The sequence below is a fragment of the Antrostomus carolinensis genome, unplaced genomic scaffold (genome assembly GCF_000700745.2).
Source record: "Antrostomus carolinensis isolate BGI_N321 unplaced genomic scaffold, ASM70074v2 scaffold110, whole genome shotgun sequence".
Classification (NCBI taxonomy): Eukaryota; Metazoa; Chordata; class Aves; order Caprimulgiformes; family Caprimulgidae; genus Antrostomus; species Antrostomus carolinensis.
The window spans coordinates 2,924-26,857 of record NW_010286230.1 but is presented as its reverse complement, the minus strand read 5'-3'; the positions used below and the strand labels follow the sequence as shown (position 1 = coordinate 26,857).

At 35.6% G+C, this 23,934-nt stretch overlaps 1 protein-coding gene across 1 annotated transcript in view; it reads right to left on the bottom strand.

The window, feature by feature from the left end:
- The window catches only part of CEP135 (centrosomal protein 135), a 33,423-nt gene extending 10,458 nt beyond the window's left edge, over positions 1–22,965 (bottom strand). Inside the window, exons 1-19 of the mRNA XM_010166822.1 lie at positions 22,853–22,965; positions 21,544–21,734; positions 20,887–21,054; positions 18,817–18,958; positions 17,032–17,116; positions 15,805–15,933; positions 13,822–14,037; positions 13,187–13,252; positions 12,202–12,352; positions 11,435–11,633; positions 10,803–10,944; positions 10,111–10,254; positions 8,566–8,643; positions 8,253–8,404; positions 6,165–6,280; positions 5,940–6,094; positions 5,414–5,469; positions 3,525–3,693; positions 269–379 (exon numbers count right to left, since the gene is read on the bottom strand). Of these exons, the coding sequence (XP_010165124.1) occupies positions 269–379; positions 3,525–3,693; positions 5,414–5,469; positions 5,940–6,094; positions 6,165–6,280; positions 8,253–8,404; positions 8,566–8,643; positions 10,111–10,254; positions 10,803–10,944; positions 11,435–11,633; positions 12,202–12,352; positions 13,187–13,252; positions 13,822–14,037; positions 15,805–15,933; positions 17,032–17,116; positions 18,817–18,958; positions 20,887–21,054; positions 21,544–21,734; positions 22,853–22,965 (2,583 nt within the window). The remainder of the gene's footprint in view (positions 1–268; positions 380–3,524; positions 3,694–5,413; positions 5,470–5,939; positions 6,095–6,164; positions 6,281–8,252; positions 8,405–8,565; positions 8,644–10,110; positions 10,255–10,802; positions 10,945–11,434; positions 11,634–12,201; positions 12,353–13,186; positions 13,253–13,821; positions 14,038–15,804; positions 15,934–17,031; positions 17,117–18,816; positions 18,959–20,886; positions 21,055–21,543; positions 21,735–22,852) is intronic.
- Between the last annotated feature and the right edge of the window lie 969 nt (positions 22,966–23,934).

Sequence of the window (23,934 nt, the reverse complement as noted above, 5' to 3'; positions counted from 1 at the left end):
AGAAACATGATCAATGAAATTGCGATATGTCAGAATTTATCAGTGCTTCAGATCTAATAAGGTTTTGTAGAAATCCACTAGAGGCTTAAAACACTGCAGAGGAAAGAAGGAAAAAAAATAAGAGAAGGAAATGGGACAGGCAGGGAGAATGGGACCCAAACCATAAATTTCTTAATTAGTTCATTGTATCCTAGTGAGAATGTTTTATACTCTAAAATCAATGGATTTATTGAAAACACTAATGACTGCCTACAGATTATACTTTTACCTTTGAAGCTATCAGGGTCTCAAATCTGGAAACTTCAGTTATATAATTATGAACCCTGTTTTTCATTTCTTCTTTTTCACGTATTGCATCTTCAAGCTCAGTACTGATAGCCTAAAGAGATTACATAAAAGCAAAACAGTGCATTAGAGTAAATTAATCACTATGTATATCACTATATATTATTCTATCAGACTAAATCAAATAATTGCATATGCCCTAGATTTTATTCTATTCTACTTATAAGTAATTTAGTCAAAGCCCTTTGGGATTTGTAGGGTTCAGAAATATCGCCTATTACCTTAAATACACTGAAGAGTTTTCCAGACAAGAGTAATCACAGAAAACAATGATTATCATACCAGTTCATAAAATCTGCAGCTTCCTTGATGACACACCCTACTGATCTTTGGAAAATTCAACATACAGATGTTTGGGAGCTAGGATTTTTCTAGCCTTAAGATTCACTATCCCTGAGTGAAAGAAAGTTTTGTATCACTAGAAAGTCAACTTTGTAACAAAATAACATTTATTTTAAAGTAGAATTGCAAGATAAAATAACTAAATGCATTATTAAGATCATATTTAGACATCAAAAATGCACCATGGAATTTGAGATTGTGGAACTGCTAACTCTAGCCTTCTCAGGTTCAGCTCTCAACTTCCTGAGTCCTCTAGCCAAGAGAGCCAGAAAGGCAGGCATCATGTTCTATCCCCGCTATCAAACATGGGGAAAATAGAGGATAATGCCTTATTCCTTTTCATTCTTCTTTTTGTGGTATATTGATATTCATTAATGACACCCTTTTTACTTTATGCCTTATTTAGCAGATGCTGAAATCAGTTGGCTTGTCTCCGTGGTAACCTTCCCAAGCACACTCGGAAAACTTTAGTCATCACATCATGATAATATTTAATATTTAATCTTATTAGATACCTGCAAATGGCATCTCTAATTTCAATAATAGACGCACATATCTATGTATTGTACCATAGTTTTGCAAGAACTATTCAAGGTACCACATCACTTAAAACATCTTGCTATACTGTACTTCCTAGCTTCAGAATCAGTTGGGTTGACTGAGGGGAATTGAAACAAATGGTTTAGCTAACAAGGTCCTGATTATTTTTAGTGTTGGCATTTACAGTGAATTCAAACAAACATTGGTATCTCAGCATCAAAACTGTACAAGGCATTTGAGTCTCATGATGAGCTGCAACAGTTGTATTTGCTATACAAATTGAATGTAATGAGTTGCAACAAAATTCTGGGCTAGCTCTTTAAATCACATTCATATATTCTCTAAGTAGTCTTTATAATGTTTAGCCTAATAAAAAATGTTACTTAACCTGTACAACACTGGATATTTTTGTTATATATTGTCTATATGCACATTCTATTGTACATGGACACCCATGTCATAGACTTGGAGCTGGGAGGCTTTTGGTCAGCAGTAACCAACTAGTGCACAAAACCAAATCATTATATGTGTGGGATCAACAAGACTGAATGCACTTCAGGCTCTCCCAGTCATGGATCCAGACCCAGAGAATTCCAAGGAAGAAGAGATGGAGCAATAATGATTGGGAAGAGTGCAAATGGGAAGATACTATATAAGCCCCTTAGGGTCTTGAAACCAGCCTTACACAGCAGTGGCTGGTTTAACTTGCCGACCCTGGGAGAACATCTCAAGATGATGATGCCACAAGAATAATAATGATCATAATCAAACAGTTTAACTCACTGAATCTCTCAACTATTTCTGTCTTGCAAAATTGTTATTTAACCTACACCATCAACTTGAGATAACTCATCTTTCAATAAACTATTCAATGATATCCTATGGAAATACCTCAAGGCACTAAAGACTTTATTTCAACTTTGATTCTGTAACCGACGTAGGTTTAAGTCATGTCTTTATAGCAACCACTTTAGAAGGAAATTTATTAGCTGAGAGGGACTGTATAGCTCCCAACTGGAAAGCTGACCATAAATACACATGAAACAACTCAGACTCCACTGCACAATCACAGTGCAGTTCCCTTCTGCTTTTTTGGCCAAAAGCTACTGACTGGCTAGCTGTTAGCAAGGAGGTACATTGTGACTCTAAACTAGGAGAGAGCTAATGAAAGCTGCATTCATATTGAACTAATACAATTAAAAATATATAACACAAAACTCTGCAAGCAGTAAAATAAAGTACCTGAACAGAATCTCCACAAAAAAAAAAACCCACGCACAAGAAAAGCTGCAATATACAGCTAAACTCTAAGATATCACCTCACTGTGACACTACCTTACCAGTGCAAAGACAATCTAATAACATATCTCCAGGGAAATGGATGGCATTTTTGAATTCACCATCTAAAAACCCCACACAACCGTGACACAATGGAAAATTCCCTATTCCCTTTGACTGTGCCTCTTTATCCATTCCTGAAATCAGGAAATAGTTCTTTCAGACTATTCAGGACTATCACACCTTAAAAATAAGGTTTTTTTCAACCTTTCTGTCTTGTAGCTTTCAAGCCCTCTTATATTTTCCCCTGCAACATTAACCTTTCCCAGTTCATCAGTGAAAGCAAAGTTCCTGCAGAGCAACAGACATGAATGGAAAATAACAGTGCTATAACTGGAAATTAAAAACCTGTCAATATCTCCTTACAGTCACCATTGCCAAGGCTCACAGAACACAAATATTAAAATCTACATTCCAAAACATTCTATTCTCAAAACATGCCATACCTCAACTCAATACTTCCAACACTTCATGGAAACTAGATGATGAAACTAAGGAATCACTATGCACCAGAATAAATTCAGATGTGCTAGCAATCTCCTCCCTCTCCCTCTCACCTGACTAATAACCTGGTATCTGCTTTTGTGGTTTCTCGCTCTCTCTCAATCATCCCTGTTCCACAGATAAAACCCAATTAAATACCAAGTAACAAGTGATATAACCACTTAACATTATTTCATTACAGTATAAACAATTATGTCCTAGATTTGTTTTATTTAGATTTCTTTTTTAGTCTGGGGAAGGGTGACTAAACTGAAAGCTTATCTATTTCTCTCCCACTGTGTTGACTACACTTAAGTATCTAAAGTAATTGCTTTTACAACTTCTGCCCACTCATTTTTAATATCCTAGTGTTCAAGAAATACCAAATCAAAATTGAGGATATAGTGGTTTTGATGTACTAGTATATGTAAGCAATAACTAGTTTAATACTTCAGTATTACGTACTGCCTTCGTACCTGGTTTTCTCTGGCCATTGTAGCTAGGTCATCTTGCAGTCGTCTGTTTTCTTTCAGAGCCATTTCCTTTACTCTTCCTGTTTCTGCAAGCTCTGTGTGGGACGTATCAAGCTGGCGATGTAAGCTAGATATCTCACGGTCTCTGGTGCTCAGCATGTCCTTCATCTGGCTATCAAGTGAAAATCGTATTTAAGTTGCCCCTTCTTATACTATACCACATACTGCTGAAAATGAGCAGACGTGGATTTTTGGATATGTAGAAGTTTGGTTTGTTTTTTTTTTTTTTTTAAAAAAAGGTAAAATTCGTGCTCTCCGCCAAAGGCTGACAAATTGAGTCTAAATCTAAACATAAGCTAAGGTTGTAAAATGTCAATATGCACAAATAAAATGGAATTAATCCTCAACTTTGAAGCTGTATGTGGTAAGATGTATCTTATTACGCAAACAGCAATTACAGATACTTATGTTTATCTGTCTGGTAGTGGTTACAATATGTTAGTCACTGCATAATTTATAAACCATAAAGGAAAAAGACAGATAGCTTACACTTGAAAGTCAACAATCAAAGAGTAAGGAAGAGATTAAATAAAAAAGTAGAAATATAAATACATGTGAATTTAAGTAAACTTTTGCATTAGTTTTTTGCCACAGAGATTTCATGCATCAATGTACCAAAAATTCACTTAGATTGGTCTTCAGATATTTAAATATTGGTGTTTAACTATTTTCTTTTAAAAAGCTATCGTTTTAAAAAGTCATGCTTAAAAAGAGGTAAGAAGGAAAGATCAGATGAAGCCCAGCTAAAAACTACCTAAATGTGGTGTTTAACTATTTTCTTTTAAAAAGCTATAGTTTTAAAAAGTCATGCTTAAAAAGCGGTAAGAAGGAAAGATCAGATGAAGCTCAGCTAAAAACTACCTAAATATATTTTAATTAAGACTGTACTGGCAGCTTAGGCTTGGAAGAATTAGCTTGCCAATAATTAAGAGTTCAGCTCTGAGTTTTACCTGAGTCAACCTAATAATATCTAGTGGACTACTTAAAATACTAAAATTCTTAACTAAGAATTGAGAAATGTTACCAATTAGGAAAATAAACACAAACAATGGTTAACAGCTGTCTTAACAGCATCTTATCAGTCTGCAATATAATTGAAGGGGAAGTCTCTTCAAAAGTTATAGTATCATAGTATAGTTTGGGTTGGAAAGGACCTTTAAAGGTCATCTGCTCAACTCCTCTGCAGTGAGCAGGGACATTTTCAACTACATGAGCTCACTCAGAGCCCATTCAGCCTGACTTGGAATGTTTCCAGGGATGGGGCTTCTACCACCTCTCTGGGCAACATGTTCCAGTGTTTCAACACCCTCATTGTAAAAAATTTCTTCCTTATTTCTAGTCTAAATCCACCCTCTTTTAGTTTAAAACCATCACCCCTTGTCCTATCGCAACAGGTCTTGCTAAAAAGTTTATTCTCATATTTCTTAGAGGCCCCTTTAAGTATTGAAAGGCTGCAATACGGTGTCGCTGAAGCCTTCTCTTCTCCAGGCTGAACAACCCCAACTCTCTCAGCCTGTCCTCATAGCAGAGGTGTTCCAACTCTCTGACCATTTTTGTGGCCCTCCCTCTGGATTCACTCCAACAGGTCTTGCACTGAGGACACCTCAGCTGGATACAGTACTCCAGGTGGGGTCTCACCAGAAGAGGGGCAGAATCACCTCCCTTGTTGTGTACAAGGAGGTGATTTCTTTCCCAACACAGTACACTCCTCTACTTGACTTGAACAGAACTAACTCCATTTCACCACAATAACTAAAATAGCCATCTACTTTAACTTTAGAACCACTTGATAAAATAAAACCACTGAAGAAGGCATCCTAGTCTTTCCTTACTCTTTTGAGGACTCCAGCTCAGAGAGAGTTAGACGTAAATGAGTAATTGTTTTTTCCTACAAAAATAAAAGCAAAAGTTGTATTAGGTATTACTATATTGCAACATAACGGGATACTTCAAGTTAAAGAACTTTACATTTAAACATTTATTTTAACCCTTCAGCAATATATAACTGGATCTTTGCACATTCAAATTTCCAAGTGTCTTTACTGAGAAAGGATTGCCTTGTCATCAAAAAAGATGGAATTTAGCTACAGATTCTCTCATCTCAGGCTAGAATCTTATATGACGATAAATAACTCCAAGTGCAAAATGCAAAAAATACTTCTTTATTTTCTTGGAGTGTTTGGGGAATACACTAACAATCATAATTAAAATGCTATTGAGTATGCAAACATAGTGTTTATGTGACTGACGCCTAGAGTTCTGCACAGGCTTCGTCATCAAGGCAAAACGGCTCCCCAAAATGTAACTGCTTTAAAAATCCTCAGATGGACTGTAAAATCATACTTTTACTCCACAAACCTTGTTAGCTAAGTTGTCATCTAAGCATGCAATTCTTTCTGTTTTTTCATCCACGGTTTCTTGAAGACTGTCCTTTTCTTTGTCCAAAACAGTAATAGTACTTCTAAGCATATTGACTGTTTCATCCTGTGAAGTGCTCCTCTGGTTTAACCTGTCTATAAATAAAACAATAAGTACTTTCTATTTTAAAAACAGGAAATAAGCATAAAAATAACTAGTGATTACCTATTTTCTCCTCTAGCTTTACAATTTCTTCTTGAGCTGACTGCAGTTCGTCCTTTTTGAGGGACAATCGGTGCTGCAAATCTTCAACAGACCTCTGAAGTTGGTCGTTTAAGAGCCTGGAAAATCAGTATACAGTTGAAAGAAGTTGGGGTTCTATTCAGGGTCATCAACTTACGGCTCTTAAGCTGCTTGAAGTGCTGGAACAGTTCCAGAGTAACCTCATGACAGATGTGTAATACCGACTAGCAGCACAGGGTTGTGTCATACTAACCAGTCTTCTCCCTCCCACTCTGGGAGTGAGAGGACAATTAAGGATACCTGAGGCCAGTTGGTTGTTCTGGATGTCTGCAACAAGCCCACCTCAACACCATTCCAAAATGGAGTCATGGAACCTCAGTGGAACCACCATGATAATCTGAAATATTCACTTCCTCTGATTTCTGTTACTCTCCAGCATGTAACTCTTGTTACTTGTGCCTTTTGACTCTTGGCTTTATAATGATTTTGATACGTAGGTCATAGCAGTGATTATCAGCCACATCACACTTTAAGAAGCAACCAAAATGACAGCTACAGTTATGATCCTACTTTAAGAAATACAGAGCCTGAAAGACACATAAAACCATCTACCTCCATAGTTCTTTTGCTTAGCAAGAAATATCAGTGACCTTGGAAAAAAAATGCAAAATGAAACTCCAATAATTAAATGGATTATTTACAAAACAGGTCAGGAAATAAAAATCCCTCTGAAGTGGGATCCCACAAAAGCCAGAGAAACTTTTGATTTTTTTAAAAAACATAAATCTGGAATACAGCGTGTTTGCAGACAAACACAGCTATAACAAATTGTCACCGTGCACAAAGTAGAACCAAATGCTGAAATGACTGCAGCCCTACCTGTTACCTCCTCCTTTGTATAATATTAATGCTTTCTACTAAAATTATAAGGAATCTAACAAGATATTTAACTTTTATGAATGTTGTCACAATTTTACCAACAAATATACTAGTTGTTTTACAAACAACCTTCTTTGTGCAACTGGGAGACTTAGATGAACTCCAAGGCCTGCTTCTCAGCTTCAGTTCTTCATAGTTATCCGTCCTGCTATTGTACTGTTACAGAGTGCAGCATAGTACTGTTCAGGTGTGTGTGGGATGTGGGGTGTGAGCCACAGACCGTGGTTTCTCTTATAAAACACCCAAAAGATCTCATCTACTGCATAACCTATCCTGTGACCTCTTACATCAAAGGCTCTCATTTCCACCTAACCCAAATACCAGATTCCCAAATTTCTGCCCAGATTTATTCAATACTCTATTCCCACTTTCTCTAAGCTTTCTTCTTGTTCTATCACATTTAGATAGCTGATGGGAGCACTTTTCTAAAACACCAATCCTGCAAGTTTAAATAGGCTTTAAAAATACATGGGAATACTTGATCTTCCAGATCTGAGCAAGCTGGTCAAATCCCAACAGACTGTGTCTATGGACCATAAGATGTCAACTCTCAAAACTGTAGTATGTGTGTGATACTATCAGCATATGAAAGAGAGTGACACAAGAAAAACAGCTCAAGTAGAATTACAGAATGACTCTCCATGAACCACTTCATTGTGGAATATCAATGCCTAATGTTTGGCATAAAATCTTCAGTATTACTGACAACAGTAAAACTGGCATAATTTGGTCCTACTGCTGCAGTTTGCAAAGGCATCTGTCTTCCTTTTAACAGCATTTGGAAGTCCTTTTAGAATTTTCTGTTCTGCTACATTTATAAGCAATAAAATGGAATGTTATTGCTTATAAATTATCACAGGAAACAATTCTAGAAGGAGGAGAAAATTTTCATTCACAGTTAGCCATAAAAATTATCAGTATATCTGGTCATCAAGTAAGTTCAGGAGGAGCTTGCTATGAAAAGCCACCACAGCACTTTCTTTACTCATATTTACTTCTCCTTAAGACAAAAAGTGATTTTGAAAATATTTTATGGTCTTTCCCAGGAACTCAACTCTGCTGTACAGTCATGGAACAAACAAAATTATGTTAGCATCTGTGAAACACCACCACATTTTGTATTAGACTTACTGAAGTGAGCAAATCTCAGCTTTAAATTGAGAAGAATCATCAGATGTCTGGGCAAGTTTACTGGACTTCAATTTTAATTCATTTTCCAAAGAGTTTATTCTTTCTTTCAGGATAGAGACTGTAGTCTTCAGTTCACACCTTTCCATCTCAAACTGCAATTTAAAAAAAATAACCAAACCTGTTATTGTAGAAAGCTATCACAACTTGGCTTTTAAATAAATTTAAGTTGAAAACAGTTAACGAAATTAATTGCTTGAAAAGTCTACCCTATTTTAGAAGTAATAAAAGCTTACTTCCTAAAAATGCAACTTACTCCTTGAATATTATTCTCCAGTTCTGAAATATCATGCTGCATCTTTGACTTTTCAAGGTTAGCTGCTTCTTGTTGAATCTGAGATAGAAATATAGAATTACATGTAATAAGATACAGATTTTTAGATTTAACCATAGAAATTGAAGCTTAATGTTTAAGAAAACATCGCTGTACATTCTTAGATGAATGACCAAATGCAAAGTTCTCTCTATAAAACTACCCGGCATTAGCTGAAAATATACCACTGTAGTTTAATAGAACATCACTGAGTTTGGTTTTGGTTTTCGGTTGTGTTGGGTTTTGTTGTCGTCTTAAATAAAAAGTATATTTATATTTGGTCCTAACCAAATTAATATTTGTGAGTTGTTTAGAAAGATTACTGAGCTACAGGGCAATATGAAAGACTGCAAGCATATATAGCTCAGTGCCCTAAGCTGTTTGAAATTAATGTATTAAATTATCATTAATATGAAATGTAAGGCATAACAAAGCTAACTGGTCTTTCTCCAAGTCTTTGAAGAAATTTTATTTAAATGAGTTGTCTGTTCTCTGACTTCTGTGCATAATTGCAATGAAATTATTAAACAAACTCTCAAACTTCCTAGAAATGCCCAAGGTAAGTGTTTTTGTGCAGATATTTCAAAGTAGCACACATACAAAATGTTGGTAGCCACCTACAAGAAGAAAGGATGGAGCTGGAAGCACATCTCTTCCACTGCATGCACAGGCTTTAAGCAAAGAGGTCAGAGTTACTGCCACTGCATTTCTGATACACTACAGTTCTCTATTTTTGTGGTAGTAAATCAAACTAAGGAAACATTCATCGTACAGTCAATCTTGACATACGTTGTCTTTGGATCAGCCCAGTAATATGATTTTAAATTTCTGAACTTTCAGAACCTGTCTACACTATGTTAATGACCCAATAAAGAAGTCAGGAAAACCCCCCTGAAATCATACCCTCTTGACTACAACCAAATAAAACATTATTGCACATTAATACCAGACATCAAAAGGTCCAAGTAACAGGAAAATTATTGCATTAACAAATATTTCTTAAAGGTTAAAAATAACGAAACTTGGAATGATATGAATGTTTGTTATTTCAGTTATATGCCTTTTAAAATATACCCTGCTACAAAATGCAACAATAACCAAAGATTAGTTAATATCAAAAAGTCCATAAAGTCCCCACTTTGTGGGATAAGAACCATATGTGACACACAAGCATCTTCTAAGTAGTGCATACACACAAAAACACCCTGCGGCTGGGGCTTTCTATCTAGATTCTTCACACAAGGTGATGCCATGCTTGCCCTCAGACATTTAAAGCATGTTACTCTCCCTCTATCCCCACCTAGGAACTGAGTTTGCAAGGATAATTTAGACAATTCATTGAGCTCTCTCAAGTGAGTTTGAAATCAGATAAGTTCAAAAGTTATTGAAAAGGGGAACTGACAGACAGTCAGACACAAACACAGCATTATTGTATAAGCCTTCCCTACATGCCACCTCACTATAAGCAATGAAGCTATAAAAGCTCACCTTTAATTTTTCTCTGAGGCTTTCTTTTTCTGCCAGTAGTTTTCTAAAGTCAATCAGTGCAATGTCTCTTTCTTCTTCCACATGACTTTGAGAAACTAAATTATGTTTTGCTTCTCTTCTCATTCTGTTCAATTCACTCTGAGACTTTAAAAGATTATCGTTTGTTAGCATACGTGGATTGCAATTAATACAGTGTATACACAAACGAAAAAGAAAGTTTCAATGTTGTTAATGCCAGTGCTATTGTAGTCTTATTTTTCCCTAGATAGCTAAAATATATTCCCTAAATCACGCAGTGGCATGACAACTTATGCTGCCAACATACTCATCATCCTTTTACTGTTCCAAGTATAGCCTAACTTCACTCTGCTTTCTACTCTGTTAAGTACTACTTCTTCCTTGTTTTCTAGCCTGTATTCTTACCCAACTTTCTCATGCATTCTATTGCTATTTTTTCCCGATCTTCTCATTTCCAAATGCCAGTACAGTAAGCTATAATGGCTTTGAAGTTAATACACCAACTTTGGAATATATAACTTCATTAAGTAAGAAAAACAGTTATATCTTTTATTATTTTTGGTTGTGTTCTAGTAGGTCTACACTCCTCAAGATCTATTATAGAGCAATAAATAAGCAACAGCACAAGTGTTAATAAGTTATTTTAATGCCTATTATAAATTATCAAATCTTACCTGCTCATAAAGAACATTTAATCTATCTCTTTCTGCAGTCAATAATTTGACGTTGGATTGAATTTCTATCATGTGTTTTTCAAATCTGTCTAACATGGACCGTAGCTCATCTCTTTCTCTGGTGATCAATCTGAGATCTTCACTCTGCAAAGTGATTAATAAAATTTATGTTAAAATATACTAATTAAAATATAATTGGATAATTAACATAAAAAAGAAAGAACTCACACTATTAGTAATACATGAAAAACATTAAAAACACATATAAAATGAATTTTAATTGCAATAAAAAGCCTGGCATTGGTGGTGTAATTTAAACAATAAGAACTAACTGTTAAGAAGAAAAAGCAAAATGGCTAACAATAAGATTTTAACCTTTTTCTATTTATCATCTATTTCTATTTATTTCAAACCAATCAATAATTAATCAATACGCTACTGTAAAATGTGACTAGGAAAATAAAATGCAAGTTCATTGGAGTTTCTCTCAGTTAATTTTTTATGTTAAGAATGTAATTTAAAAATCTACTACAATCATTTACTGCTACTAATATGAAAGTAGATTTGATAGCTCCTTAAATGGTTCTTACAGGATTGTTATGATTTTTTAAGCTTGTCTTGACAGTAGGAACTTTACCTTCTCTGGAGTCCTACGGCTTGGGCTAGGCCTTCGTTTTATCATTTTCTGAAGATATTCTAATTCTCGCCTATAATAATCCCTGTCGTCTTCTAAAGTCTTGACAAATGCATCTAGACGAGATGGAGATTTGTCTCCCAGGGCTATACCATATTCTAATCTCATTCTTTCTATTTCGAGGACAAGTTCTCGTTCTGCAGAAAAAGAAATAAAGACATCTAATGAATTTCCACAAAGACATTTGCAGTTGGGATGGACTAACTCCCAGGAACCGTCTGGGCAGCAAATCTGCTGAAAAATGTTGGAATCCTGGTTGACAGTTGGCTAAACACGAGTCAGTAGCATGCTCTGGAACCGACAGAGGCCTAACCACCATATTGAGCTCCATCAACAGAGACACAGACTGAAGGATGTGATTACCCCTTTATTTAGCACCCATCAGGTCACATTTACAATACTCTATTCAGTTTTGTCCTCTCTAGTACAAGAAAGATGTTGATAAGCTTGAGTGAGTCCAGGGGAGGCCCTCCAAGCTGGTCAGGGAGCAGAACACTTGCCCTGTGAAGAAGGGCTGAGGGAACTGGGCTCGCTGAGCTTGGAGAAGAGCTGGGAAACCAAGAGCAGACTGACAATACCAAGAGGGGGCTACAGATAACATGGAACCAGTTTCTTCACAGGGGTGTGGAGCAGGTAAACAAGAAACAATGATGATTAAGTGCTACAGGCGAGTACAAGAAATACAGGGAAAAAAAAATTGATTACCTTTTATTTCTAAGTTCTCTGTTTTTTCTGTCAGCCTCTGTTTCTCTTGTTCAAGCTGGTTCAACAACAGTTCAAGATTCTCTTTATCATCTGCTTTTCCAAAGAGTTCTTCACTCAATCTCTCATTCTCTCTACGACACGAGCACAACTCCTGAAGTAACAAGTATTAACACAAAAATTAGAAGTGCCCTTTAGGGGCATTACTTTTGACAGTTTGAAATCAGTAACAAACCAAGCAAGATTAACCCTTGCTTAATTCAAGAAACCAACCAGAAGGATAGTGAGATACAAACATAGAAAAAAGTAGTAACTAAAGAAAAAGAAAAAAGAAAATTTTTAATGGCATTTAGTAACACTGTTGGTGTTAAAGTACATCACAATACAACATGTCAGTCAACCCAACCCTGCAATTAATCATATGCAATTTGGCCTATCTTTCCTATAATCTGGTGCCCTGAAAATTGAATATTTTTGTATTTTCAAGTCCACTAGAAATACTAAAACAAAACACTGTACTCAACTAATACACAATGTGCTATATGCTGGAAAAAGTTTGGTCTTCAAGGACTTGACAAGATTGATGTTTTTCATCTGGGCTACTAAGCTTTGTTTCTGAGTGAGCCAAGCATTGCATAATTAGTCACAAACTGATTAACAGACAAAGCAGTTTCTAAATGTAGAAAATCCTCCCAGATGTCATAACTCGTTTGTGGTAAAAATAATTGTGTCATGGAAATTACAACTTCAGATAGCAGAAATACAGAAATGTGCAATAAGGACATAGTCAACCATACTGTCTACAGAGATTTTTTCAGTTTATTTTTGCAACAGCATGTTGTAGCTTCTTTAGCCCTTTCATTTATTACTAATTCATTACAATAGAGTTTTGGGGTACTATAAAAGTTCTCTTGTTAACTGTTAATTTCTAGAATAAATTAAAGAATCATGTGGATGACAAACAAGAACTGAAGTTATTTTTACTTACTGATTTAAGTTTTGTTATTGTTTCTTCAAGATCCTGTATTTCACTGTGTTTTCTTTCAATTTCTTTCTGTCAACCAAAATTAACCTATATGTTAAAAGTTACATAATCAAAATGACAACAATTCCTTTGTTACAAAAAAAATAAGGAAATAAACTATTTCTGTAAGAAATGAAGTATAATTGGTTCCTTGTAATCTGCCAAAATTTAAGTACTAAAGCTGCTATGAACTGAAAGCCCCAAAAAATTTGTGGCGTACACACCCATGCTCTTTTGGAGCACAACATTTAAACAAATCATTGCATGACTCCCCACAGAAAAAAACCTTCCAAACACAGGCATCACTGTTGCAAATAGCTATTACCTATCATCAGTTTTAAGTACCTCAGATTTTTATTTCATACTAAGCTAACAGAAGAAGGAAGACAGATTGCCTCTTAACTAAATTCATCTCGCCTAATACAGTAGAGACAAAATTGCTGTGATAGTGAGAAAGTCTGTATAATACTAAGTAACTTGGAAAAAACATCTTTTTTAATCTTCCTTTACAAGTTGATAGGTTATTTGTTGCAATTTAAAGATACAAAGCCACCTAAGAGCCGAGCAGATCCTTCACACTGTAACACGTTAGTGATTACCTTTGCTTCTCCTATTTCCTTATCAGCAGTCTCAAGTACAATTTCCTTGTGTCTTTCCAACTGCTGTGCCAAGTGGTCTATTTCATTCAGTTCTTGACACAGTTCTTCATTTTTATTGCTTAAATGCACTACTTCACTAGTCACATTCTGTTTAGTGTCCAAGAGGTCTTGAATACGATTTTCAAGTTCTTTCTTTGTTTGCTGAAGATACTCAACCTGAAAGATATTATTCCTTAAAACATTAATATGTATTGTTACACTACTAAAAAAGGGACATCCTATTAAAAATGGCAAGATTTTCTATTTCTAGAACTTAATGCTTACCAACATGAAAAAAATGAGGTTTTACAAAGGTGCAAGGGAAAGGAATTCATTGCTACACTGTACTTTATCTAGTCTCCAAAACCCGAGGTTTATTCTAAAAACAAAGTACTGAAAAGCAGAGATCTCTACAGAAACCTGTCCTGGGCATCTATCCGGCAGACCCAACGTACTCAGAGTTTCCCTAAATTGCACAAGATACGAGGACACATTCGTCTCTCCACCTTTGTAGTGTATGCGCTAGGCTTAGTCTCACTGTTACTCCTTCATGAAAATGAAGCTTTACAGATCAGAGTCCCAAAACCTATCTTGCCCCCAACACATCTCAGCACCTTAAACACAACTTCCTCAGAAATCCTGCTCTACAGACACTGTTTTTCCTAGTATACCTTTCCTCCACAGTAAAGGGAGAGAGGGAAATCATTAACGAATCACGATGAAGTTTACAGCCAGTGGTTTTCCCTCTGACTTAAACCTGCTGGAAGAATGTAGAGTAGGAATTTTAAAATATACATAATAAGTTATACTACCCAGGAAAATGGGATCCTGGAGTATCTTGACAGATTCAAGATAACACAAGTGCTCCACTTCCATCTCCATACAACTTCCCTCAAAACTCCAGGAAGAAGTATTATTGTAGACACAGAAGAAAGTCTGAGCCCTCTCATAGTCATGACTACTACTACTACATAGAGATATCCATCCACTTATTGTCAGAGAATTAAAGTGGTATATTGGCACTGGTTATAGTCTTAACCATCTTTATGCAGCTCTGGGCTCACTTTCTGTACAACCAATTTGTGCTCAGCATGACTTACTAAGTCAGGATCACTGAACACAACTGTACCACTTGCAAGTCAGCTCATTCTGTATTTTTGCAGCACTGAACCTAAGCTAATAAACTCTGCAACGTGGCTCCTGTGCCACTGTACATCACACAAAATCAGTACACAAAACATCTAACTCAGTTGGAAAAACAGAGAATTGATGGTATAAATACAGAGATGGGCTTTACTTGACCTGTACTCCAGCCTGTCTGGTATTACTTTTTTAAAAATCCTCATTCTGAGACCAATATTGAATGCATGCTAATATGCACAGTAAACACAAACATCTTTAACCTAAGCTTATCCTTTCCTTGCAAGTCTACATGGCAGTAAAGGTGGGGACCATTTGAATTCAATGACGAATATTCCCCATTATCTGATGACATTATCTGCAGGACTACTCCTTATCATAAGTACATATACCATTGTTAGTTCCTAAAACATAAATGGTATGTATGAACCACCCCCTGCCCCCCAAAAAATAAAACAACAACAAAAAAAAACAAAACAAAAATTAAAAGACAATAAGTATTCTCAAACTTGGTGAAAAACATGTATCATACAGAAATTTTCTGAATACTCTCAGATTAACATTACTATGTACAGATGTGAGTTCATAGAAGTCTTTACCAGAACCATTCTAATAGACTTTTAAAACAAGAAATTTACTTAGACAAGAAACACTGCCACCTAAAAAGCAAAGCAAGTTAAATTGATGGATTTCATATTTAACAGTGATTTTTTTTTTTTTTTTTAAGAGCTAGAAGTTTTGTGGGTTTTTTTAGATTGGTAGTATTTTTTGTTGTGATTAAACAACAGTAATTAAATCCATTACCTGCAAATTCAAATGGGTGATAAGCTTCTCGTTACTTTTACTCCTCGATTCCAGAGAGATAACCTCATGAGAACGCCCACCATCCAATGCTAGCACTAGGCGCTCTATTTCTTTGTCTCTTAGCTCAACCTTCGAGGAAAAGCAACAAAAAAAAAAAGTTATCTGGAATCTTCTACACTGTTAACAGAATCTTTGTTCAAACAAACAGCTATATAGCATCAGTAAAAAGATATGCACCTAATAATGTAATTTTTTATCTGTAATACATCTTTTTAAATCTGGATTTTTCTGAAAAAAGTTATTTCTTTGAAAGAAAAAATAAATGAATCAAATAGAATGTGTGGGGGAAAAAAAAACCTGAAACAATTCCTACTCAGTTATTTTCTTGAAGAGAAACCAACAATTTTCATTTAAAGTGAAGTTAATTAATGTTGCAAATTAACTATCTGAGACTAGTATTTAAATTTAGGGGAAAAGCTTTTAAATCAGCTAATTCAATGACTACTTCAGTCTCTGAAAAACAGGGAATATTGGAAGAGGAAAGCCAATATGTGAACAAAAAAAAAGTGGTCTACTAATCCCCAAACACTGAATGATATAACAACATATGAAAAATAGATGTAATTCCCTCACTTAAAGATTATACATATCTTATCAATCCACTCTAACTAAAATATTGTAAAAATCTGTTGTTCATAGGTTAACTTTGAAAATTCAAAAAAACATAGCCAGTCCAGACAGTGAAAAATATTATCCTAAAATATCTGTAGATCAAATTACTGTTTTGGACCAGTTAATGCTTCTGCACTAGAAAACCCTAGATATACACAAATTCTACTTATGATCATCAAGTTTAGCCTATTTAATGTAATTTTAATACACAAAATATATCTGCAAAAGCAATGGGCAAGTATTTCATCATTGCTGCTGCCTCCAAAAGCAGAGGAGAGAAATAGCTCAACGTAGGCAAGTTAGAATTGTATTTCACAATACCTACAAGTTTTTCCCAATGAGGTCAAAACACAAATTATAATCAAGGCCACTGCAATAGCTACTACAAACAAATAAGAATTAGAGAAATAGCTCAACGTAGGCAAGTTAGAATAATTGTATTTCACAACACCTACAAGTTTTTCCCAATGAGGTTAAAACACAAATTATAACCAAGGCCACTGCAATAGCTACTACAGACAAATAAGAATTAAAAAAAAAAATCTGTAAACACACCTGTTTGCTATAATTTTTCATTTCATGTTCAGATATCTCCAGTTTTTCTTGTAGCTCTGTTACTTCTGACTGAAGCTCATGAATTCTGAAATGCAGCAATATATTGTTTGTGTGGATTCATGGAAGAATCACATATCCACAACAATTCAATATTACTGAAATGCAGCAATATATTGTTTGTGTGGATCACATATCCACAACAATTCAATATTTGTATTTTCTCTTTGCTCCTGAACATAAATATTTAACAAAAAAATAGATTTGTTCATACAAAACATTAATGCAGAAGCCATTGTTTGAGATACATTGACCTTGGCTACTTGCCAGACGCCCACTCTGCTCTCTCAATCCCTCTCCTCAACAGGATTGAGGGGAAAATAAGACGAAAAAGCTCATAGGTCAAGATAGAGACAGGATGAAAATTTACCAGTTACTGTCACGAGCAACACAGACTCAACTTGGGGAAGATTAACTTAATTTATCATCAGTTAAAAACAGAGTGGGATAGTGAGAAACAAAGACAAACTAAAAACACCTTCCTCCCACCCTCAGCTTTTTTCAAGCTCAGCTTCACTGCTTCATTTCTGACTCTTATACCTCCCTGCTACCCCAAGTGGTGCGGCAGGGATGGGGAATGGGAGCTGTGGTCAGTCCATAACACTGTGTAACACTTCAGCTGCGCTGCCCCTTCCTCCTCACACTGTTCCCCTGTTCCAGCATGGGGTCCCCTCCCCTGGGATACAGTCCTTCATAAACTGCTCCAGCATGGGTCATCTCCATGCAGCACAGTCCTTCAGGAACAGACTGCTCCAACACGAGTCCCTCAGGGGCCACAGCTCCTGCCAGAAAACCTGCTGTGGTGGGGGCTCCTCTCCAAGAGCTGCAGTTCCTGCCAGGAGCCTGCTCCACAGGCTGCAGCTTCCTTCAGGACATATCCACTTGCTTCAGCATGGGGTTGTCCATGGGCGGCAGTGTGGATATCTGCTCTGATGCGGTGCTCTCCACACGGTCAACCTGCATGATCACAGTTTTCTCCACAGGCTGCAGGGGAATCTCTGCTCCAGTGCCTGAAACACCTTCTCCCTCCTTCTCCTTCTTCACTGACCTTGTTGTCCATAGGGTTATTTCTCTCATATTTTTCTTACTCCTCCCTCTCACTGTTGCTGTGCAGCATTTTTTTTTTACCCTTTCCTAAATACATTTTCACAAGGGAGCCACTAGCTTGGCTGATGGGCTCAGCTGGGACCCATGGTGGGTTTGTTTTGAAGCCAGGTGGAACTGGCTGTGTCCAGCACAGGTAGCCGCTGGTCTCTTCTTAGAGAGGCCATCCTGCAGTCCTCCCACTAACAACACCTTGCCATGTAAACTCTCGACAGATATATTCTAAATAAGAAAAAAGAATTGACTTGAATCTTTCATAAAACAGTTTCTCAAGACAAAAATAGTATCATAAAAATCAAGAATACTTCAGTCTTCCAAAATAAATATGAAAAATCAGTTTACTCCTATGCAAAACATTGCAGCTAGCTTTTTTCCAGAATACCCAATCTAAAATTAGGTATAACAGTAAAACCACTACAGAAATGTTAAGAGAAATCCTTTAAGGAAATAAGCAGCTTATTAAATATATCCGTTGCAACTTTGTCACAGGCAGCACTGTCAATCACTAAGCAAAATCCTATTTAAGAACTATAGTGCTCTTAAAACATCATGAAATACCATATTGTTTGAGGCAAATTTGAAGTTAACACCTATACCTCTAAATTTAAAAGTTCTTTAGATTACCGATTGTCAGCCACCTGAAGAAGGTCTGCGATATAAGGGTCCTCTGGCTGAGGAACTGGATAGGCACTAACACCTGATGGAGGGACAGGCTGGTCTATCTGCATGCGCTGACGCCTGAAGGGAATGCTTCTTTTTCTGCCACCTAAAAGCCCAAACCCAAACGCCTATTACTTGGAGTGAAAGCAAGGGAATCTTCTTTAATACAAAAAGTCATCCCTATTTCTTCCAGAGCTTCTGAACTGGTATGTTTCACCATTTTAATCTTACTGCAGTAACTTGATAGAATTTGTACGTTCTAGACAACACCATTCTTGCAGGTTAGGATCAGCTTTGACAAAGTTCAGTTTTGTAATAGGGAAACACGCAAAGTTCAGTATCAGTAATTTTCCCCAGTGTTTAACACCCTAAATATTCTACAGCTCAAACTTGTTTAAACTGTTAGTAATTTATCTTAGGTAAATTAAAACATCACAAAAGACATTTTGTTTTCATATCTAAGAACTATTTTATGACTGAATTAATGACTGCACTGTTTAGTAATGGTTTTTTTCCTTCTATCTTACTGTCATTTCAGTGAATTTATATCCTAAGCATATAGAGCAGAGTAGGTTATTTGCTTGCATGAACAACACATGGACCCGCTAGAGTGGGTCTAGAGGGAAGGCCACAAAAATGACCAGAAGGATGGAACACTTGTGCTATGAGACGATCAGAGGGATGGAACACTTCTGCTATGAGGACAGGCTGAGAGAGTTGGGGTTGTTCAGCCTGGAGAAGAGAAGGCTTCAGCGACACCGTATTGCAGCCTTTCAATACTTAAAGGGAGCCTCTAAGAAATATGAGAATAAACTTTTTAGCAAGACCTGTTGCAATAGGACAAGGGGTGATGGTTTTAAACTAAAAGAGGGTGGATTTAGACTAGATAAAACAAAAAAAAATTTTACAATGAGAGTGGTGAAACACTGGAACATGTTGCCCGAAGAGGTGGTAGAAGCCCCATCCCTGGAAACATTCAAAGTCAGGCTGGATGGGCCCTGAGCAACCTGATCTCATTTGAAGATGTCCCTACTTATTGCAGGGAGGTTGGACTAGATGACCTTTAAAGGTCCCTTCCAACCCAAACCATTATATGACTCTACGGTAACATTTTATTAAAAACATGGCAAAACATAGTATTATTTCTAGAGAAATAATTAGTCTTCATCACACGATTAAATAAGAACATACAGTATTTGATGACATAGTATAGAAAAATCCCAGAAGACTGGTGATCAAGGGGCAAGTAGGCAGAAATGCAGACAAAAGTGTAACATGGAATCTTTGAAGTGAAGGATGAAAAATGCAGAAAGGTGTGGAAAAACAGAGAGGAATTTTTATTCCACTACCTACCTATTAATTTCCCTTAGATGCCAAATACATAGGTAATTCAATGACTTGGAAAGAAAAGACAATTTCAAAATTTCATAAAATACTTCTCACTATTTCCCTTTCCTTGAAAAAAAAAAAAAAAAAAAAAAAAAAAAGGAAAGGCTGTAGAAAGAAACTGACCTGAAAGTAACGTCCAGAACATTTTAAGTTATCAAAAGGCCCTTTAAATACTATAAACTTTCTGAGGGTTGGAATATTCATTGGTAAACTTATTTTGTATCTTGCTGCTTTTAGACCTCGACTACAAAAATCAGAATTAAGTCACTTACACATCATTAGAGTCAAAAAGATTCGAGTGTCAAACAATCTGCCTCTGACTAAATTAGGTGCAGCGTTAAAAGAAAAAAAATAAAATAGCTATTGATTAACAGTGGTTTCCAGTCAAATTTAACTTGTTTTCTATTGAATCTAAGTTTGTATTCAAATTTGTCCCAAACACAAGTGATGTGCTAATGAAACTTTTTCCATACAGAGAAAAAAACCTGAATTCGGAACCAAAACTTTCAAAAGGTAATGTTATTCTGTTGGATAGTAATTTTACTGTAGCAACTTCTCTTCCTAGAGGGAAAAATAAAACTATGTTCTGACGAGCCAAAAAAACCCCAGAGAAAAGTTAAAATATCTGTGATTATTTACACTCACCAGGTGTTTGCACCACTGCTTGCAGATTCTTCTCCTGAAGCTGCTGAATTTTTTCAGTCTTGGCTTTGTTCTCTTTTTCCAGCATTTTAATTTTATGTATGTATTGGTTATTCAGAAATTTCAAGTCAGTTGTTTCATGTTCAACCCTCCTTAAGGAGGCTTTCAGATCTTCAAGGGAGAGAAAAAGCAATATTATACTCCTTGTTATTTTCCCTTGTAGCACCAAAATAGGCATAAAGAGAATCCTATGCTTTTTCCATAACGTGAAACTTTCAAATACACATGCATATGTGTATATATACATACACAAAAATATGTATTTATACACGTTATACAAATAAAACTCCTTTGTAGAATAAAGACACATTTAACAGAAGTATTTAATTTTCAAGTAAAACATAGTATTTCAAGGTATGAAAATATACATTAAAAGTTCTAACGTTTTCATGTTTGATTAAAACAATAATTTACAGGATCTCAGAAGCTTTTTAACTAGAAAAGAAACATCTGTGCATGAGCTTTAATTAGAGGCAGTAAAGTCAATGACCACTCACACTCACTTCTAAGTACAGATAAACGAATCTGCAGATCAGGATTTGGCCGCAATTTTATTTGGGCACGGAAGGATTAAAAAAAGCACCATAATTTTTATAATACCTTTAACATGATGATCAGATTGCTCTTTCAGTTTTAATATTTCTAAATGTAGTTCATTATTTTCCTTGGTAAGTTGAGCATTCTCTGTTTTATAAGGTTCCAAAATAGCATCATAATTGCTGAATTCTTTTTCAGTTTTTCCAGCAGATAACTTTGCACTGCGCAAGCTCTCGGTTGTACGAACTAGGTCACTAGAACAAACAAGCATCAGCCATATCAGAAACGTTATCAGCCTTTACACTGCAGATGCAAACATTTATTATGGCCTCGGAAACAAAATCCTTTCCATGAGACCATGTGAACTGTACAACAAATGGGTTCAAAGAAAGGCAAAGAGAACATTTATGTAAGAAAAACTGAAAGATGGGAATCATTCACTGAAAAAAAGTAAATAAGGACAGAACAAACATAAAAATAAAGATATTTAGAAAGCATATCAGGAATTGACATATGACAATTCAATAAACTCTCTTTTCTACATAAAGTGAGATATGTGAAATTGGCAAGATGACTTCTTCTCCAAGTACTATGCAAATTGTAGCACTACTTACCACAGAAGACAGTTGGAGTAAAGAATTAAAAAGGCCAGAACGTTACCAGCATTTTTATGGAGGTCAGAAGCTCCATAAGAGAGATTAAGCCTATCTGTTAGACACCAGAGTGAGACTTAATGTTGAAGGCAGCTTAGCCCCACACCTTTGTACCTAAGGTTCTTCCATCTGACTAGACGCTAGAGAGCAACAGAAACAGAATCCCTACATTTGCATGCTTAGCCAAATATAACTGGATTACTATGGAAATTAATAAATATGTTAATTACATCAAAGCCATGAAATGGCAGCTATAGTAAGAAATTTTTTTTTCTTCTGTTGTATCCTGTAAAATCTGCAGAGATAGCAAATTTAAACTTCTCCAAATGAGATCATAAAAATGGAGCTGTGAGTATTTTAAGTCACAGTACAGACAACAGGGATTATTTTTTATACAACCAGTTATAAGAGTTGTATATATATATCCTTTAAGCACATACCAGCAGCGACTATTCTTGGCTCTCTTATGAGGTTAGAAAAGCTGAATTTTCCTAGACCACAGATCTGTAGAAAAAATTCTACTGAATTCAATGAAATCTTAAGATGTTCTCATCACTTAAGCAAAACCATTTGACTTCATCATAGAACTGAATGTTAGCTCTGAAACAACATTGCTTGAAAATAATCTTCAGACTAAGCATTCTCCCTTATATGTCAAGAATCAAACAATGCCTACTATATGATTACTAATTGTTTTTAATTAATCTCCTTTTGAATACCTAAAAAGCTTCTCCACCAAAGGTAAACTCTCCACTCCCAACGGTTGCCGGTAGCCCAATTGATCCAGACGTTTCCTGAGATTAATGAACCTTCGCTCTGCGGTTGCAGTCATTGTATACACACCTCCAAAGCAGCTTTTGTTACAGTCAAGAAAAATAGGACACCTGCAAAAGATTGTCTGTTACAGCATTTGTCCTTTAAAGAAGGAATAAGACAGAAAAAGTAATGGAAAAAAACAATGTTTTGTGTAGGAAATACAGTGCATAATCATGCCCTTAAAATTTAAGTAAACCAAAAGAGAATCATAAAGCAACTAAAAGGTTTTAAATGTATTTACATATTTATTTAAAAAGAAATATTTGTGTTGGCAATTAGTTTTCTCTTTCCTAGCATCTTGGAGTATGAACATACATTTTTCTCTCTGAGAAACTGAACTCTGAAAGGATCTTTCTGTGGGAAGACTAAGTAGATTCTGATTCTCGCAGTCATCACATCTTGCACAATGCAAATTGACAGATTATTCTCAAAAACTCCATATTTTTTCTTTCATATATAAATCATACTTTCAAATTTTACAAGGCAGTACTTAACGTAACTTATGCCAACCATTTGTAAAATTCCATAAAATGGGTAAAATTTTAAAGACAGATTAACTTTGAATATAATTTTTCTATGAGGGAAAACAGGAAAAAAAATTCCACTAATGTACTATAATCTTACCTGCATCATTTTCTGGAAAATACAGTCCAAGGATCAGAGTGATTTTTTTGTTTTGACTGATTAATTATTTACCTTCTTATTGCTAAACTGATCTAAAAGTGGCTGGATCAGCACTACTGTATCTGAATCCAGATGAGAATTTTGGTTTTGCTATGTACATTTGAGGGAGGAAGAATTTTTATATTGTTATGTCGTTCTGGATTTAGAGATAGAATAAGAAATTGAATATTAAAGCTGATGATCCTTTATATGTGAAAACACCTCTCCAATAGTTAGAAATATTTTTGAAAAATAGTTATTTCTGTAAAACATTTTCCCTTCACATTTCTTCAGAAGTTTCATTATTAATCTACCAGCTGCA